Here is a 20,420-nt window from a genome sequence, read left to right on the forward strand (position 1 = left end):
GCTTTGCGGATGAGAAGGAGCGGCGCCCCGATGATGGCTGAACTGCACTGCCCGCTGCAGGCTGCTTTCCTCCGCGCTTTCTTTACGTTTCGTTAAAAACAAAGTTTCCATTCTGAACGCTGCACGATATTCGCTTGGCGGGAGGGCCTTGGTTTTCCTCGGCGGGGGGGGGGGTCCTCCGTGTGTCCTCCCGCGCGGTGCTGGGGGGGCCCCCCCGGACCCGCCCTGCTTCCTGTGGGCGGTGCTCTGGGCCCAGCCTGGCCGAGCGTGACCTGCCGCTCTGGCAGTTCGCCCTGGCAGCCCTGGTCCTGTCTCTGCTGCTGCCCAAGACCAGCCAGTACGTCAAGTGGATCGTGGCCGCGGGGCTGGCCCAGGTCAGCGAGTTCTCTCTGGTCCTGGGGAGCCGGGCGCGCAGAGCACGTGTCATCTCTCGGGAGGTGAGTCTCTGCCCGGCTGGCGGAGCGGGGTTGTTAGGGGGAGTAGGGCTGGGGTCGGGGGGGCGCCCCAGTCCCCGGGGCCTCTTGGGGAAGGGGGCACCCTCCTCCAGGCCGGGCACCAGAGGCTCACACACTGTGATATGGAGGCATGCCCCCAGCCACGCTGATGCCCCGCCCCCAGCAGGTGTACCTCCTCATCCTGAGTGTGACCACGCTCAGCCTCCTCCTGGCCCCGCTGCTTTGGCGAGTGGCCGTCGCCAGGTGTGCGCCCCGGCCCGAGAGAAGGTCCAGCCTCTGAGGACCGCGGCCAGGCGACCGGCCGGAGCTGGCACCGCATTCCCGGATCTCAGAGTCTCCCGGAGCCCGCCTCTGCGTGCAGTGATTATGCACCGTGTACATGTAACTCTGCGTTTTACAAATCGCCTTGACTCTTTTGCCTGGATGTGCCTTTTCTTCAGAAATTAATGTTAACTTTCTATTGTTATTTCATCAGTTCATGTTTTTTTGGTAAAGAAAAAAGTTAGGAGGCTTTTTTATTTATTGTACAACTTGTAAACCGTTGGTCGATATTTGTTATTAAACGTTTCTGTGACGTGAGCTTTTAATTCTCACAATGTGTTTGGAAAGTTACTTTTAATCCTTAAAGTCTATGTTTTCTAAAATGAGACAAGTTCTTCTAAATGTCTTTTGCTTTTTATTACAACTTTAAACAACACTTTCATGTCAGTTTTTATCAGGTAAATCATTCTTTTAAAATATTTGGTTTTGAATCACAAGACTATGCATTCCTTAATAAAAATCATTTATGATCAGTATAATTATTTGAAATTTATTGAAAACCTGTTTTTTTAATTAGATTTTTGTATTGAACTAATCTTTGTCAGTTTTTAAAATTAAGATGCAAGAAAAAGGTGGGGGGGAGCTTCCCTGGCGGTCCAGTGGTTAAGACTCCATGCTTCCCCTGCAGGGGGTGGAGGTTCGATTCCTGGTCAAGGAACTAAGATCCCGCTTGCAGCATGGTGCGGCCAAGAAAAACAAAAGAAAAAGAAAATTAAGGTGTGTCACCTATTACCTCACTTTTATAGAGACTAAATGAATGCAGAGCTATTTGTATAGGCTAAGTTCTGACTTTGAATTCTAAAAGTGTATTGGTGATTATGTGCCCTTTTTTTTTTTTTTTTACTTTTGATGATTTTTTTTTTGTATTCCATGTATTATCCAGTCTCACATGCTCACAGGGTCAGCAATTACAACAGCCTCCTTGTCTCCCAGCTCTGAAAATGGCAAGACAGCCACAGCTGCGGCCAAAGTGTGCCCCATTTTAGCTGAAGTGCCCACACAGCTGAAGATCTGATCCTTACACACATTTCCCTAAGGGGTACCTAAGTTGAGTTTTCCTATCAATACTGCCTTTAAGAGCCCAATGATTTGTCCAGAACACTTGGTGTAGAGGGACAGAGATGTTAGGTGTGATTACGGGTCGCAGATGTAAATTATGGGTTGCAGTAATACTAATAACTAAAACACATCAAGGTGAAGTAAATTGTATCTAGTCTGAAGTAAATCAATGGAGAAATTATGTAAATGTGCTTATTTTTAGAAACTAGCATTGGTTTTATTCATTTGTAAACCATTCCACACGGTGCCATTCCCTCCGGATCCTTGGGCGGAGTGGGAGGTGTTACCTGAGGCACCAAGGCCCTCCTGCCTTGCCTGTAACTCTGCACCGTGTCTGTCCGTGTGCCTCTCCCTCCGGCATTGTTCTGTTTTCTCTCGTATCTCCAGCACCCACAACAGAGCTGGGACCTCTTAAATTTTGTTGAATGAAACCTATCTGATATGCTGACATAAGGTTTTCCCTGAAATGTGGAACTAATATCACTCTGTGAGACTGAAGTAATTAATAAAGATGCACACTTCGTGACAAGAGGAAATGCTGTTAGAAAAGCCCTGCTCCTTGGAGAGGCCTCGACCATCAGGACTCCCCAAAGCCATGGGGGCTTCCCCCACCAGGCCCACTCTGCTCCAGCCCCGGGATTGGCCTCATCACCTTTTACTCACCGGTGTCTTCACCCTCACCTCTCTTGGTCCTTATCATCTGTAAACTTGCTCCAGTCTGCCCCCATGGTGAACTCACAGAGCCCTCTCTCAACCCCTGTCCTCTTTCTCCCCTCACCATGCAGACTTTCAGAAGGCTCAGAGCCCTTCTAACCCCCACACCTGGGGCTGCAGATCACCTCCCTCCCAGATACCAGCACTGACCCATCACCATTTCCTCTGGGCCTGTGTGTGGCCCAGCAGAAACTCTTCAGGCCAGAAGGAAGTGGCATGATATATTTAAAGTGATGAAAGGAAAAAACGTACAACTCAGAATACTCTTCTTAGTAAGGCTGTTATTCAGATTTGAAGGAGAAATGAAGTTTTGCAGATAATCAAGACATTCTCCAATTTAGATCACATGCTAGGCCACAAAACAAGTCTGCAAATTTTTAAGAAAATTGAAATCGTATCAAGCATCTTTTCCAACCACAACAATATGCGACTAGAAAGCAACCATGAGAATAAAAACTGCAAAAACACAAACACACGGATGCTAAACAATGTGCTACTAAAAAACCAGTGGATCACTGGAGAAATCAAAAAGGAAATTAAAAAAAATACCTGCAGACAAATAAAAGTGGAAACACAATGATCCAAAAATCTGTGAGATGCAGCAAATGCAATTCTAAGAGGGAAGTTTAAAGTGATACAAGCCTACCTCAGGAAACAAGAAAAATCTCAAATAAACAATCTAACCTTACACCTAAAGGAACTAGAAAAAAGAGCAAACAAACCCCAGAGCTAGTAGAAGGAAAGAAAAAGAGCAGAAAGAGAGACAGAAGAAAAGACGAAGAAAAGAGAGGAGGCCCAAATAAAATCAGAAATGGAAAAGGAGAAGTTACAACCAACATCACAGAAATACAAAAGATTGTAAGAGATGACTACAAATGATGATACACCAATAAAAAGGACAACCTAGAAGAAATGGATAGATTCCTAGAAATGTACAATCTCCCAAGACTGAATCAGGAAGAAATAGAAAATATGAAAAGACAGATGACCAGTAATGAAATTGAATCAGTAATCAGAAAGCTCACAGGAAACAAAATCCAGGACCAGATGACCTCACGGGTGAATTCTAACAAACATTTAAAGAAGAACACATATTCTTCTCAAACTATTCCAAAATATTGGAGAGAGAGGAACACTTCCAAACTTAATCTATGAGGCCAGCATCACCCTGATACCAAAACCAGACAACAATATTCCAAAAAAAGAAAATTACAGGCCAGTATCACAGATGAGCATAGATGCAAAATCCCATACAAAATATTTGCAAATGAATTTGCAAAATCCTGGACAAAATATTTGCAAATGAATTCAACAACACATTAAGAGGATCATACACCATGATCAAGTGGGATTTATCCCAGGGGTGCAAGGATGGTTCAATATCTAAATCAATTAATGTGATATACCACATTAACAAGTTGAAGAATTAAAAAAAACACAAAACATGATCATCTCAATAGATGTAGAAGAAGCTTTTGACAAAATTTAATATCCATTTATAAAAACTCTCAACAAAGCAGGTATAGATTGAGCATACCTCAACAGAACAAACACCATATATGACAAGCCCATAGCTAATATTATACTCAATGGTGAAAGCTGGAAGCATTTCTACTAAGATCAGGAACAAGACAAGGATGCCCACTTTTGTCATTTTTATTCAATGTAGTATTGGAAGTACTAGCCACAGCAATCAGACAAGGAAAAGAAATAAAAGGCATCCAAATTGGAAAGGAAGAAGTAAAGCTCTCACTGTTTGCAAATGACATGATACTATATGGAGAAAATCCTAAAGATTCCACCAAAAACCTATTGGAACTAATACACAAATTCACTAAAATTGAAAGATACAAAATTAATATACAGAAATCTGTTTCATTTCTGTACATTAACAATGAACTACCAGAAAGAGAAATTAAGAAAACAATCCTATTTACAATTACATCAAAAAAGAATAACATACCTAGGAATTAATCTCACCAAGGAGATAAAAGACCTGTACTTGAAAAACTATAAGACATTAATGAAAGAAATTGAAGACAACACATAAATAGATATTCCATGCACATAGATTGGAAGAATTAATATTAAAATAATCATTCTACCGAAGTTAATCTACGGATTAAATGCAATCCCTATCAAAATACCAATGGCATTTTTTTTTACAGAACTAGAACAAATGATTCTAAAACTTGTGGAAACATAAAGCCTCCAAATAGCCAAAGCAATCTTGAAAAGGAAGAACAAAGCTGGAGGTGTCATGCTCCCTGATTTCAAACTGTATTACAAAGCTGCGATAAACATGGTACTGGCATAAAAACAGACATAGATCAGTGGAACAGAATAGAACCCAGAAATAAACCCATACTTATTTGGTCAATTCATCTGTGACAAAGGAGGAAAGAATATATTATGCAAGGGGGAAAAGACAGCCCCTTCAATAAGTGGTTGTTGGGAAAACTGGAGAGCTACATGCAAAAGAATGAAATTAGAACATTTTCTTACACCATATACAAAAGTAAGCTCAAAATGGGTTAAAGACTTAAATGTAAGACCTGAAACCATAAAACTCCTAGAAGAAAACAAGCAGTACACTCTGTGCCATTGGTCTCAGCAATAATTTTTTGATCTGTCTCAATGCAAGGGAAACAAAAGAAAAATAAACAAATGGGACTACATGAAACTAAAAAGCTTTTGTACAGTTAAGGAAACTATCAACAAAATGAAAAGGTAACCTACTGAATGGGAGAAGATATTTGCAAACAATGTATCCAATAAAGGGTTAATATTCCAAAATATACAAAGAATTCATAGAACTCAACATCAAAAAAAAAAAAAGAAAAAAACAAATTAAAAAATGGGCAGAGTATCTGAATAGACATTTTTCCAAGGAAGACATACAGATGGCCAGCAGGCACTGCTGCTCAACATCACTAACCATCAGGGAAATGCAAATCAAAACCACAAATGAGGGCTTCCCTGGTGGCGCAGTGGTTCAGAGTCCGCCTGCCGATGCAGGGAACACGGGTTCATGCCCCGGTCCGGGAGGATCCCACGTGCCGCGGAGCGGCTGGGCCCGTGAGCCATGGCCGCTGAGCCTGCGCGTCCAGAGCCTGTGCTCCGCAACGGGAGAGGCCACGACAGTGAGAGGACCGTGTACTGGAAAAAAAAACAAACAAACAAACCACAAATGAGATAGCATCTCACACCTGTCAGAATGGCTATTGTGAACAAGACTACAAATAACACATGTCGGTGAGGATGTGGAGAAAAGGGAAGCCTTGTGCACTGTTGGTGGCAGTGTAAAGTGGTGTAGCTACTATGGAAAAGAGTATGGAGATTCCTCAAAAAATTAAAAAGAGAACTACCATATGACCCAGCAATTCTACTCTTGGTATGTAACCAAAGAAAGCAAAACACTAATTCAAAAAAATACATGCACCCATATGTTCATTGCAGCATTATTTACGATAGTCAAGATGTGGAAGCAACCTAAGTGCCCATGAATAGATGAATGGATAAAGAAGATGTGTTGTTTTTATATACAATGGAATACTACTCAGCCATAAAAAGAAAGAAATCTTGGCCATTAGTGAGAACACAGATGGAACTAGAGGGTATGCTGAGTGAAATACCTCAGAGAAAGACAAATACTGTATGGTTTTACTTATATGTGGACTTTAAAAATGAAACAAATGAACAAACATGACAAAACTGAAACAGTCATAAATACAGGGAACAAACAGGTTGCCAGAGGGGAGGAGTGGGAGGGAATGAGTGAAATAGGTGACGGAAATCAAGAGGAGCAGATTTCCCGTTATAAAATAAGTGAGTCACGGGGATGAAATGTACAGTGTGGGGAATATAGTCCATAACTATGTAATACCTTTGGTGACAGGTTGTAACTAGACTTATAGTGGTGATCAGTTCATAATGCATACAAATATCAAGTCACTATGTTGTGCACCTGGAACTAACATCGTGGTGTTCAATAAGACAACAGCCACAACCACAGAACAAAGACTAGCTGCGCAGGATCCCCAGGCGTGATGAGCACTTAGATCAGAGGGGAAGGTGTGACCATGTAGCATCATACCAGCCCTTAGCAGTCTGGCCAGACTCCCACACGGAGGAGAGAAGTTTTTACCTTGTTGAGGGCACTGATATGCCGTCAGCTTTAACGTAACCCTCTGGGATAGTCTGCGTGGATATGTAAGCAAACAGCTAAGGCACAAACTGAGAACGTCCTCTACACCCCATGGCCCTCAGTAGAGAAAGCACAGACGAGTCCAGTGTACAGGTCAGAGCATACAAGTATCTAACAGATATACTTGTGTGTGTGTGTATATTGTTCTATTAATGTGATTCTCCAGAGTTGGGTCCTTGGAGACGTTGCCTCCACTTTGTGAGATAGCACTGCATTAAAGAATACGGCGCACTCGGAGTCTGTTTATTCAGGCGCCCCTAGTTTCTCACCAGCTCAGAAGCAGGGCAGTCCACTGAAGAATTTTAAGCAGGAAGTGTCACGATCTACTTGCCGTTGTGTGTAGTGAGGGGCGAGGGCAGGTGTGCAGAGGTGTCGGTGGTGGTCCCGACTGCAGTAGGAGGTGGTGGGTGCCTGGAGGAGGTTACTCACCCGGCCTGGGCCCGTGGAAGAGGCACAGCTGAGGGGCCCTGCGGGAGCCGTGGACAGAGCGGGATGCAGCCACCAGCCAGTGCGGCCAGGGAAGAAGAGGGCCACGCGGACCAGCCTCTCCCTCCTGCCTTTCTCTCCTCTGGACAATCCAGTGACCGCAGGTTGACAGGTCAGGGTGGGGGAGGGGTGGGAAGAGCCCTCCAGGGACCAGGTGGGGGTGGGGCAGGACCAACAGGTCTCCTTTCCCGGGAGTGCGTCCTCTGTCTTCCTCTGGGGACTGAGCTCCCAGAGCACCCCAGCCTCTGCACGCCGCCCATGGTGCGGGCACGTTTTCAACCCACGCGTGTCCAGGTGCCGGTCTTGTGCCCTGAACGTCTGACCATGTCTCACTGCCGTGTTCCTCTGCAACCCGACCGTCAGGAACGCTTGCCCCGACCTCCCTGACCCGTCCCACCTGTCCAGCTGCCCAGCCTGCCCACACCCACCTTCCCGGGCCTCGCCTGGCGCCTGTGGATTCGGGCCGGGGGCCGCCCCTGCCCCTTCCCTCAGCACCCACCCGTGCAGCTCGCGGTAGCAAACACTTGCATTTGGGAGGCTGTTGGTGTCTGAAGCAACTCCCTATAGTGAGGAAATGTGCCCTCATTAACATTGGCCGGAGGCGGGTGCCACGTCCCACCCTGGGAGCCCGAGAGGCACCGCCACCAGGAGCTGGAGAGTGGAGGAGGCCTACCCAGGCCGAGGCTCCTGGGCACAGTCCTGACTCTTGATCAGGAGCTCCGGCTGGGTGCCGCCTAGAGCCCTTCCAGCCTCCGCGGCCCCATCTGTGCGCCGGTGCCGCTGGGTGGGCATCTGTGGGCGCCCAGCTTCCTCGGCCCTTGTTGTTGTTTCTGAGTCCAGACCTCAAGTGACCCCTGACTCTGTGGCCCTTCTTGGTCAGTCCCCAGAGCTGTGCTCTACAACCTCTCCTCTGCCCACCACGTGCCTTATTTCTCTGAAACACAAATCTCTCTTCATCGTTCAGAACAAACTGATAATTGTCTCCTAACGCCCGCTCTCTGCCCCCTTTTTTTTGTAGAGCTTGAAATGCTTAGGCAGGTGAAGGACCCAGAATGATAACTGCATTTCTAGCATCACTTACAGCCAGGTGTGGCCCCAGCTAAACCAGTAGGACTGTTATGGTCTGAATGTTTGCAGCCCCAGTGAGGTGTGAAAGGTGACAGGACATGCCACTCCTTCGGGAGAAGCTCTGGGAACAGGGCAGAGGCTTACCCTTTCACACGAGAAAGCTACATGCATAAAGGAACTCTCTCTGTCCCAGGAGGACGTGGATGAGGAAATCAGGAGAAATGCGTGTCAGTGAAGAGGACTGGGGTGTAACCTGCACAGGCACCTTACTTGTCTTCTGCATTCCCTGTCACCTCCCACACACCCTTCTTTCTTTTGTCTTTAGCTGGACGTGGTCTTTAAGCCTGAGTTCTAAGCCACTCTGGGAGTTACTCATCTTCCTCTAGGTGCTCCCCTGTACACACGAGCTACAAACGTTCACCTTCTGCTTTTCCCTTGTTGGTCTGTCTAAGGGCCACAGCCTAGAACTTAGAATAGAGGGGAACTTATTTTTCTTCTGCTACAGGCGGTGTTTGGAGGTGGGGGTCTTTAGGGGGTAAGTAGGTCATGGGGCAGAGCCCTACAAATGGGATTAGTGCCTGTGTTAGAATAGGCTAGGGAGCCAGCTCACCTCGTCTGCCCTGTGAGGGTAAAACGAGGCAGCTGTCTGTGAGCCAGAAAGGGGGTCCCACCAGAACGGCACAGGCTGGCACCCTGATTCTGGACTTACGGCCTCCGTAACCATGAGAAATAATTTCTGTTGTTTATAAGCCACCAGTCTGTCGTGTTTGGTTGTAGCTGCCCTGCCTGAGACACAGATGGAAGCAGCTACAGGCATTTTCCAAGATGTGCCCTTTTCTGCATGTGCAGGAACACACACATACTCATGTGTGTGCACATGCATGCTCACACACACATACCTCAGCTGGTCATAGCCCATCTCCGTGCCACCTTTGCTGTGAAGCACTCCCTGACTGCCTGCAGGGGACATAATTGTTCCTTGCTCTGTGCTTCCACAATTCCAGTTTCCAATCATGAAGAGAGCCTTGCCCCCGTACATTGTATTTGATTTGTGGCAGTCTGTCTCTCCCATTTGACTCTCAGCAATCCTGTATCTTCTTTCTTCCTTTTTTGGCCGTGCCATGCAGTTTGAGAGATCTTAGTTCCCCAACCAGAGATTGAACTCTTCCCCGCCCTTGCATTGGAAGCACGGAATCCTAATCACTGGATCGCCAGGGAATTTCCAGCCCTCTGTTTTATTAATCTGCGCAGCGTCAGCACTCGGATACTACCTGGCACATATTCAGGCTCAGAACTGTTAGGTGAGTGAGGAATGTAGGACAGGTAAAGCTTTTGAAATTGTGGCTTGTCTTCTTATCAAAGAACTATATTTTTATCTACTTATTTCTCAGCTAAAGGAATCTGAGCATCAGAGAGGCTGAGATTACTTGTCCAGGGTCATTTGACTTCCCTTCGTCTCAGCTTCATCATAGTAGGTTGGGCTGTAGGGCCTTCTCTGAATCAGCAAGGTAAGTGGACAGCAGTGGGGAAATGACCAAAGGCTTTTGGTTCGACACAAAGTGAAGTTTCCTAAAACTGTGCTGTGGACTCTTGGTTCTCTCCCTCCTGGCTGATGGTAATGGATTCTATCGAGGAAGGAAATGACATAGGAGAGGTGGACCTTCAACCTTACCTTGTAGGATTCCGTGGAAAACAACCTGGATGTCATCTTAGCAGGAGCAACACCAAGTCACCCAGAAGGAACACTGGGGTGAATTGCGGAATTAATGGGCAAAGGAATGAAAGGGGTTTGAGTAAATTTGAGTCAAATTGGATGCCGTGATCTTCTAAAATTTGTCAGATCCAAGGGGAGCTTTTCGCAGGACCATGGCTTCAGCCTGTAAGTGGTTGTGCAGGTGCTTAAGATGCTAAGGACATAGTAATGCCAGAAGGCCGAGGACTGACCCTCCTTCCCAGAGGGGGACTTGGCTTTGACCAGAAATTTTCAAAAGGAGTCGTGATGTAAGGAAGGAAGAAACACAGACGTCTTCGTGTGTCTGGGCGGTGGGTGGGGCTCAGTAGTGGCGACCTCTGTGGGGAGAGGACCAGGAGATTTTTTCCTGAGGTTTGCAAACAAGTCACCCAATTCACTTACATTTCATGTTACACACAAATAAGTAGAAAAATTTTTTCTAAAGATGCCATTATTGATATTTGGCCAAAGAAAGAGAAAATGTCACTTGTCCATATGCAGAATCCCTCCCATAAGTCCCATGAGCCCCTGCCCCCCTCCCTGTCTTCCTACCTCTTGATGTCACCATTGCCGTGGTTACCCAAGAAGGTGGAAAACAGAAAACTGCTGGAGAAAAGGCCAGCCATTGAGAAGGGAACCGAAGACAAACTGGATATCTAACAAACAGATTTAGAATTCAGATTTTCAAGGAATTAGAAAACTTTCTCTCTCTTTAAAGGAGAGTTTAATGGGGTTGGGGGAAGGCTTTGTATCACACTCTGAGACTCAGCAGAGCAGGTGCCCAAAGAAAGAGGAAGCCTGTGAGAGGTGAGCCGTTTTCCTGGGAAGGACTGGTCACTTCCTTCTAATAAAACACAGAACAGCACCATTTTCCTGTGGTGTCCTGGACGACACAGCAGCGATGCAGCCCCTGGGAGGAGGAGCGAGTGAACACTGAACGGGAGCATCACTGCGGGCTGTGTTTCTGTACGCTCCCCGATGTCCCCGATGCAGACTGGATATGGGGCCATCAGATGCACACGAGCGTGCACACCAGCCTAGGGGTTTTAAGGTAAGGCAGTGGCAAGAAGCATTTGGACCCTCAACCCCAAATTGTATTCTGTTACCTTTTACCACAGGCACGGGCTCTGTGGGGCACCTGACTACGGAGGCAGGGAGGTTCCACGCAAACCGGCCTCAGCAGACTCAGTGCTGCGGTAGCTCCTGCGAGTTCAGAATGTTTCACTAGTGACTTTTGCGCAGAAATTATTTTGAATATGAGAGCTAGTTATACGTGTCAATGTGGGTGAATTACTGGAATCTTGACTCTGTAGGGAGAGGTCTGAGAGTCGTACTCTGGTCCAGCGTTTCTTCCTCATTCTGAGCCCCCAGCCCTCACCAAGAGGCTTGCTGCCTGTGCACTTGGGTCCAAGGGCTGGGAGGGGGCTTCCACCTGCTATCTGGGGGTGAAGATTCCAATACAGTAAACAAGAAAGAACTCTTGGGAAAGAACTGTGGGGCTAGTAACACATGACCACTTGAGGAACAGAACGCAGGGCTGTAGGTTCCGACACCATGGGGCCCTGCTGACCACTGGGGAGCTGTGTACATTTCACCACAGGGAAGCGAGGTGTTATGCCTGCAGGAAAGCAGGACTGTCCCTCTGAAGCCTTTTATCCCCCCCTTCTCCTCTCCATCCCTGATTCTCTAAGTGCAGTGTACTCACCGGCAGAAAGAACGGGAAGATTTCTGCTCTTCAGGAAACCAACGCTAACTAGGGCGTTAACAGTTCAAGACTGGGGCGGTGGGACTTCCCTGGTGGCGCAGGGGATAGGACTCCGCGCTCCCAATGCAGGGGGCTGGGGTTCGATCCCTGGTCAGGGAACTAGATCCCACATGCATGCCGCAACTGAGAGTTCACGTGCCCCAACTAAGGAGCCCAGCTGCAACCAAGACCCCGTGCAATCATATAAATAAAAAAAAAAAAGACTGGAGTGGCTTTGCTAGCTGGTGTGGGCATGATCAGCATAAAAATGGTTAATTGTGAAACGCTCCCAGTCCTGGGTGGGGGCGGCGACACCCTAGCGTGCTGGGAAGAGGCCTATCCACCCTCCAGTCCTCTGAAGCGGCCCTGACCTTTGGACTGGCTCCCAGGCCCCGCCCACCCTGGGTCTGCGGCATTGGGCCCCGTGCCCTGGCCCTGCCGGTGGTGGGCTACAGGAGGGACAAGTGTCCAGGGCTCAGTGTCCACTAGGTCCAGTCCCCCGGGCGATAAGGAGTAAACCCGCACCCTCTGCCCCCGAGGACACGGAATCTGGCCAGAGGCCGGCCGTGGGCGTGGAGGCCACCGGCAGGGCAGGGGCAGGAGAGCACCCAGGGGACACGGCCCTTCACGCCGCGCATGCACACACCCGGTCTTCTCCGTGCACCTGCACACGCGCACGCCTGGCCTCCTCTCCTTCCTGTGCACATACATATGCACCCGCCCATACACGCCCACGGGCACAAACCCAGCCTGCTTTTCTCCTCCGTGAGTACACATACACGCTGCGCACACACTGGAACCCCGCTCCTCCAAGTCCGCACATCTGCACGTGCACGCACACACACACACACTCGATCCCTGTCCTCCGTGTGCGCATGTATACCTTGCCCCTGGCTGTGCACACACGCACGTGCACACCCATCGCTGGCCCCCGTGTGCATACACACTGACCTGCACACCTTGCCCCTGTTCCCTGTGTGCCTACACATGCATACACACCCCCAGCCCCTGTCCCCCGGGTGCACACACATCCACACACACCAGGCCCCTGTCCCCCGAGTGCACACACACGTACTTGCACGCTGGTCCCTGTCCCCCATGTGCGCACACACGCCCGTGCACCCCCTGCTCCGATCTCCCGGATGCGCACACATGTACACACATCCCAGCCCCTGTCCCCCGGGTGCGTACATTCGCCCGTGCACCCCCGGCTCCCATCCCCCGTGTGCGCACACGTGCACACATCCCCGGCCCAACTCCCCCGCGCGCGCACCGCCGCGTCCTGGGCCAGGCCCTCCTCTCCCTCCCCGGTCGGCGCGCGCACACACGCGGGCACGCGCAGGCGCAGCCCATCCCCTCGGAGCTCGAGCGCGGGCCTCCGGGCGGGAGGGGGAGGGGGAGGAGGGGGAGGGGAGGGGAGGGGGGAGGAGGAGGAGGAGGGAGCCGAAGGCGCGAAAAGGCGCGCAGGCGCGCTGCGGGAGCCGGGCCGCCGCCCACGTCACCGCGCCGCGCACGTCACGCCGCCCGACGCTCGCAGGGTGAGCCCCGCGCCCCGGCGCCTCGGCAGGGCAGGGACCCCGGCCGAGCGCCGCCGGGACCGCCGCCCTCCGCCCGCCCGCCCGCGTGTGCGCGCCCGGTGTCCGCGCGCCGACCGCCCGCCAGGTGCGGCGGGCCGGGGTCTCGGAGGGGCGCGCGCGCTGAGCGCCCGCGGACCCCGCCGCCCCCCGCCCCCGCGCCGCGTGCGCCGACCCGGTCCCCGCGCGCCGAGGGCCGCCGCGTGGGCGCCCAGGTGACCGGCCCAGCGGGGTCGCGGGCCGGGGTCCCGGGCGGGGCCTGCGGGCGGCCTCCAGGCGGAACGGCGCGCGCGTCCGCGTCCGCGTCCGCACCCGGCGGGGGTCGGAGCGGGGCGGGTCCGAGCGCGCGGGGTCTGGGCCGCGGGGTCCGGGCGGCGCCGGGCCCACCTGCCCGCCGACTGCCGTTTCCGGCGCGCGGGGGGCGCTCGCGGGTGGCGGCCGCGGCCTAGTGACAGGCCGGATGCCGGGACCCCGGAAGCCCACCTGTCAGAGTTACCGGTCGGCCGGTGGTCGCGGGTGGGCCGGGAGCGCCCGTGGGGAGCGCGTGTGCGCGGGGCCGCGGTGCCAGGCTTTTCCGCGCTGGGTCTTTGTGCGCGTCGGGGAGGCCGGGCGGGCATCCTGGTGGCGGACGGGCTTCCCTGCCTGGGATGACTTTAAAGTCCCCAAGGTAGGGGGCATTTCTGGGCTGCTCGCGCTCTGGGGATGGGGTGTGAGGGTTTGGAAAGGACGGCGCCTGCTACCCGGAGGGGCAGTGGGGACGGCGGTGGTGCTGGGGACGTTGGTGTTACTTCTTATTTCATCCTTACTCATTCCTCGTTTTTCCTTCTTCTTACCAGAAAAACCATTTTTCTTCTCTGGAGGGTGAACATTTATAGCATCGATTTCACGGATCTGGTAACATGGCAAAAGATGTAAGTATGTTTGCTTCCTGCTGGACAGACGTTTGCCTAGTGCTCTGTTCTTGGTAGGTTCCCACTTTGTTTCAGAATGACCACACATAAACTACAGAAAAGTTGATTTTCAGGCTTTTAAAGCACATGAAACAAGGTAAAGGTGAAAAGGATGGAAGAAACCCACAGCTTGTGTGGAGCCGTGCGCCGGCCTCTGCCCGGGCTTTGCAGGCCTGAACACGGGGCGGTAAGCTCCGTTATGAGGCTCAGTCGCAGCCCAATTTCTGGGTCTTCACCAACGGTTAACTTGTAAATCAATCAAGCCTTTGTGGGAGGACACCCTGAGTGCATGAGGGCTGGGCCCGGCCCTGGGCTGTGCTCTGAGCACCTGCTTTGTGTACCTCATGGGAAGTTAGTTCAGCTTCGATCCATAAAGCACTAAGCACTGGTTTTGGCAACTCTTTTTCTCAGAAAGAGTGAAATTCGGTGATGAACAAAATGTGGTAAAAAATTCTACTTTATATTTGTTATGAAGCTATAGAACATAGTAATTTTTCTTCACATTTTGCAAGAAATAGGCTTTTAGGCCCCCAGATATGTTCTATGGGCCGTGTAGCCCTGTACGACCCTTGGTAATAGTTAACTGAAACCCCAGCTCTGTTCTTCAGTGTTTCTCAGAATGTGCTGTTCTGTGAACATTAGGGAAAAGAGGCCGTATACTTATTCACTGATAAATTGCACGGAAGTACAGCCCAAGACACAGCTGGAGGCATAAAATGTGTCTGTATCCGTGGGACCACATAACAGGCGTGAAGTCCTCCCGCCAGCGTGTGTGGACTCGGGTGCCCCTGTGTGGTGTCTCTGAGTGTGAGTTTATCATCTCTGACGGTCGAAGGCCGTGCCCACTTCTCTGCTATGTTCGCCCCAAGGACGCGGGCCGGGCAACAGGCGTGCAATAAGGGCGCTGTGGTGCCGGGGCTGGTGTTTGGGGGCCGAGTTTCTTGCCCTCCTGTGTGAACCCCCGGAGGAGAGCCCTCTTTCTCCTCCTGGGCGTCTGGGGGAAGTAAAGATGGACGGTCACGGCCCCAGGCCCGGCTGCAGGAGGAGGACTGCTTAGCGGCCTCTTCCGATGGTCCCTTCTGGAGACACAGCCCCGCAAAGCGCGGGCAGCCCGGTGGCTGGGTGGAGTGACCAGGACCATCCGTTGCGACGTGAGTAGGTGACACTGGCCGTGGAGGTCGGTGCCGTGGTGATACCGGCCTGAGGAGATGCAGGTGAAGTGGCCTTGCCTGTGCTGAGCTGGGGGCCGTCAAGTGTGCTGGAACCAGGTCTCGCTGGGGCTGGGGGTCGGCGGGCTGGAGGCCACGGCCGGGTCAGGGCTTGGCCCGTGTCCCGCTGCCTGAGTCTTGAGGAAGGTGTGACGTTTGAGCCTGGGAAGCCGACCCTGGCAGCCAGCGGTAACTTAAGCAGTGGGGCCTCAGTGTGTTCTCGCGTGTAAGATCCAAGCCCCTTGAGTTGAAGGGGGTGGTGGGCTGGGACTCCAGCTCGGCAGAGCTCTGGGGGCTCCGTGGGGGACTGTTGGGGCCCAGGGGGGCTGGAGGGGGCTGGGACGGGGCAGCGTGGGCCGTCCCCCTGCGGGTGGGCCAGTCTTCTGGGCACACCTGGAGCTTCTCTCCACCCCGTCGTAGGTGCGTCGGGCCCAGGGTCCTGCCCCGCTGGGCCGAGGGCCCCTGCGCGCTGCCGGCCTTGCTCGGGGTTTGGGGTTTGCCTAGCCGTGACGGTGAGCCCAGCGGTGAGGGTGGGGCAGAGTCGGGAGGAAGCGGCGCGTCCCCCCTGAACCCCGGAGGGTGGGGATGGGGGTGGGGGGTTGAGGGCACAGGCCGGTGGCGCCTGCGGCCGAGCTGCCTGCCCGCCCTGGGGCTTCTGTGCCTAGTGCACGAAGAAGTGAAGTCTTCGTGTGTTTTTCTAAAAGGCATCTGGACAAAACACTGTCATTCCCGCGTTTAACCATTTTCCGGCAATACGTGAAAAGAAGCCAGGTGGCTCGGTGGTTCACCACCACCGTTCCCTTTGGAAAGTGGGTCTCTGCGCCGTCCTTAACTTCCCTGGCCCCTTCGTTGCTCCCGGGACCCTCGGCCCTCGTGTGTGGGACTCACACCAGAGCTCAGGGACTGTCCTTAATGTGCACGTGGCGGTGTTGCCACGATTTCCTGCGACGAGGCCCGTGGGTCAGAGGCGCGCGGGTCGAAGGTGGTGGCGACGCTGTTGGCGGCGCCGTCCTGGGGCTGCCTGTTCCCTCCCCACGGAGACTTGTCACCCTGCTGAGTGAAAATGCAGTTCATTGGTTATTGATTTATGAAGCTGGGTATCTGTGGGTTTTATTTTGTGCCTCCGGTCCCATGACACAGATCCTGATGGGAGGGTTTCCAGTGCCCAGGACGCTCCTGCGGTGAATGTAGGCGTGGAAGGAAATGTGAAAACTGTCACCGTCAGAGATGTCTCATTGTACTAAAAATTGCAGTTGTGTGAAGTAGAGAGTGGATGGCATCTGATGTGCATGCGTGTCTGTGTGTGTTTCCTGAGCGTGTGTTTCCTGAGCATGTGTGTTTAGGGGGCTGAGCGTGTGCATGTGTGCGCGTCTGCATGTGTGTGTGCTGAGTGCATGTGTGCGTGTGTGTGCTGAGCGTGTGCGCGTGCGTGTGCTAAATGTGTGGTGCGCGCGTGTCCCTGCCTGGCTGCCTCCCCGTCGGGTCTGTGGCCCTGATGAGTGCTTTGGTGCCATTGGCCTTTGGAAGACTGTGGGTTTAAGGTAAAGGGCCTGTGTAGCGGCTGTAGTTTTCTAGAACTGGACTGGAGGGGCCGCAGGGAGAGAGCCTGTGACTCAGCCCCCGCCATCGGAGTGACCCTTGGAAGGAGGACATGGGGCTAGCGTCCCCACTGGGAGGACCAGTCCTCATCCAGTGTCACGAAGGTTTGAAAAGAGCTGGCGGGGGGTGGTCGAGTCGTGAAACCTCAGGCCTGCTTTTGCGGAGATGTTCCTGGGACCCTCCCCTCCCTGCTTCAGGTTGGGGGCAGAGGGCAGGTGAGCCGCGGTTCGGCCCCAGCAGTCCCGGGAGGGCCTGTGAGTTGCCATCAGGGCTCAGGGGCTTCACCGTGGAGCTGCTCTGTGGTTGCACTTTGCGTTCCGTGAGTTTATGGAAAAATCCCTGGATTGTGTTATTGAGGGCAGGAGACCGAAGAAACACGTGGAATCTAAGCTTGTGAGGGATGCGTAACAAGGCCTGGTTTAATGAGCTTGTCTAAAAACACACGTCCTGAGCGCTGTTTCCCAGGCCTGGGCCTCGGTGATGAGATCCGGGCCGCGGAAGCGCGCCTGGGGTGGCGGGACCGGCCGTGTCTCTCAGGCTGTGAGCTGAGAGCCTGCTGGGCGCTGACGTCGCTTCTCTTCCCACTTGAGACACGAGTGAGAGAGCTCAGCCTGCTCCGGCGAAAGCGGTGAAGTCAGCACTGCTGCGCTTGTTTGTCGACGGGCTTTGCCTGTTTTGGAATTACCTTTTTTCTCCACAGAATGAAATTGGGGAAACTCTGAGACCGTGTGAAGAGCAGGACGTCACGGCGGGGTCAGCAGTGCCGCCCTGGGCCCCGTGGCTGTGTCGCACCTGGTGTGAAATGCTGTGTGTCCCTTGGTACAGCCAGGGGGCTTTCTCAGCCCTGCTCCTCGGTGGGCGAGCCATCCCCAGGGCGCGCTGTGCCTGATGTGCATTGTGACCCCCCAGGGGATGTTTTCCAATCACAGTCGCTTGCTTGAAGCTCTTCTCTTTGGTGTTGAGCAAGTCTCGTCTTTCTTCAGCGTAGAACAGCCGCGTGGTTCTCGCTCAGACGCCAGCCCTGGCTTCTCCTCCTGTGGTTCTGTGCTGTTTGTTGAGGGGGTCTGGGCCTCGGGGGGAGCAGGGATGGGCCACAGCCCTGGGTCACTCGTGGCGTGAGGGCCAGACCCCTGCAGTGTGGCGTCGCATTGGCCCAGGTGGAGGTGGGACTCAACCCAGCCCCTCTGCTCAGACGGGCACAGCCGGTACGGAGTTTGTCTACACTGCGCGGGCCAGGAAGGGAGCCGGTCAGTGGTGGCTCAAGAGTCGTGGCACTATCTGGGCCCAGAGCAGACGTGCTGCACGGATTTCGAGGGTCCAGGGTGAAGTTGGACTTCTTTCTCTCCACCTCTGTTGTTTTGGGGTTTTTTTGTTTGTTTGTTTGTTTTTTGTGGTACGAGGGCCTCTCACTGTTGTGGCCTCTCCCGTTGCGGAGCACAGACTCCGGATGCGCAGGCTCAGCGGCCATGGCTCACGGGCCCAGCCGCTCCGCGGCATGTGGGATCTTCCCAGACCCGGGCACGAACCCGCGTCCCCTGCATCGGCAGGCAGACTCTCAACCACTGCGCCACCAGGGAAGCCCAGCCTCTGTTGTTTGAGCTCAGGATTCTGTCCATCGGGGTCCTGTTTTCACAGGATCCAGGTTTTAAGGGGATTCTGGTTTGACAGAGTGAAACCCCTGGGCCTCCCTTGGGCCCTGAAATGCAGCACCTCCTGACACCTGTACCTCGGTGTCCCGACAGATGACTTCGTGTCACTGAGGGCCCAGAGGGACACGGAGCGCTCGCTGGATGATACCCAGGGTGGGATTCTGCCTGTGGACCAGACCGCGGGCCATGCCGCTCTGCCCTCTGCCTCCCTGCCCAGTCACAGGTGACAGACTTGCTGGCCCTTCCTGGTCCATCCCGCAGAGGACTCGCCATCCCGGGGGTTCTCGGTGGCAGCTGTGAGTTTGTCTTTGCAGGTTGACGTCACGCAAGCAGGCTTTTCTGTCGCAAACCTTGGGTTTTCCTTTTAGCAGAAGTTCCACAAGGAACAAGTGTGAATTACTGAAAAAGTTCAAGGAATGTTTCTTGTGATCATAAATGCAATGTTAGTTGTGCCAGAGTTGGAAAGCTCCAGGAAAATGAAAACGAGAGAATGAAGCCGTCTGCCAGCCGGCATCCGAGGGGGATGGTTGGGGGTTTGTAGTTTATTCCTGTTGGATCTTCACTTAGTTGTACATAACAAAGGTTTTACCCATGTGTGAATGGTCTGTGCGTCCCACGTCTACCCCGTCCACGTCCGTGTACTGTTGCTGTTTCCCCCAGTCAGGCTTTCTTTTCTCCCATGTCATCTTTAGCAGCTGTGCGTTTATTTGACACACTTGGGAATCGTAGGTGGTCACTTACTGAAAAAATGACCTAAAGTGGGAAATAATAATAAGTGATACATTCCTAAACTCATCTTGTAAAATTCAAACACATATGCTTGCCCTCCCAGCCCCCTGGCTGTAGAGCGAAGGCCCTTTCTTGACGAACGGTCCAGCGATTCACGTTTCTTGCATAAACCATAGCCCGTAAGGCCCAGCTTTGGTTTCTGCAGGTGGAGGGACGACGTAGAGGACGTTTGAAGATGCTGAACGTGACCTAGATCGTGCGCAGTGTTTTCCACGTGTTTAATAACAAATAGAAGCGGCACAAGTGGGCGTTTAGAAGCGAACACAGCCGAGTGGTGGCCTGACACGCGGGTCTTCGGAGGGTCCTGAAGGGGTGGGGCTGGGTTAACTCGGCAGAGCCCTTCTGCTGTGTCCCCCGTGCCCAGGCCCCAGCCGTGGGGATTCTGGTGGCTTCCAGTTTAGTCTTCTCATGTTTGCACAAATCCACGATGGTAACCCAGGACGGGTTCCTGGCAGTGTAGTTGCGGGTGGACGCTCACACACGTGTGCGCTGTGCCTGAGGCGTCCTCAGGTGGCTTCCTGGGGCGGGCGTGCCGGGTGGCATCAACTCCCATCAGGTTGTCGGAGCCCATTTTAACCACCCGTTTTTAACACCAAGTTTGCTCATTTAAAAACCCACAAACTCGCTCCATTTGATGGGTGAGGTTTTAAATTGCGTTGTTTTAGTTTGCATTTTTTGATTCAGAGATTGAATATTTTCCTTTTAAAACATCATGTTTCTTTGTGAATTGAACATGCCCTGTGCTGCATCCTCCATTCGGGCGTCGATTTCCTGTTGATTTGCATCCACTCCAGAAACTAAGGATGTTCGTGAAACTATTGTCGTCATTTCATCGCAAAATGTTAGGATTTGGTTCTTCTGTCAT

General features: G+C 52.5%; 2 protein-coding genes across 11 annotated transcripts in view; both read left to right on the top strand.

Moving 5' to 3' along the window:
* Positions 1-872, top strand: part of TMCO3 (transmembrane and coiled-coil domains 3) — a 32,329-nt gene extending 31,457 nt beyond the window's left edge. For all 4 annotated transcript variants that reach the window (XM_081214405.1, XM_081214406.1, XM_081214407.1 and 1 more), the window contains 2 exons: positions 288-437; positions 622-872. In XM_081214405.1, the coding sequence (XP_081070531.1) occupies positions 288-437; positions 622-735 (264 nt within the window). In that variant the 3' untranslated portion in view covers positions 736-872. The remainder of the gene's footprint in view (positions 1-287; positions 438-621) is intronic.
* Positions 873-13,245: 12,373 nt separating this feature from the next.
* The window catches only part of TFDP1 (transcription factor Dp-1), a 29,187-nt gene continuing 22,012 nt past the window's right edge, over positions 13,246-20,420 (top strand). The window contains exons 1-2 of one of the 7 annotated variants that reach the window (XM_081215014.1): positions 13,246-13,324; positions 14,197-14,271. In XM_081215014.1, the coding sequence (XP_081071140.1) occupies positions 14,260-14,271 (12 nt within the window). In that variant the 5' untranslated portion in view covers positions 13,246-13,324; positions 14,197-14,259. The other 6 variants (XM_081215012.1, XM_081215013.1, XM_081215015.1 and 3 more) reach the window with 6 other exon arrangements.

The sequence above is a fragment of the Mesoplodon bidens genome (assembly GCF_964165515.1).
Source record: "Mesoplodon bidens genome assembly, chromosome: 17".
Lineage (NCBI taxonomy): Eukaryota > Metazoa > Chordata > Mammalia > Artiodactyla > Ziphiidae > Mesoplodon > Mesoplodon bidens.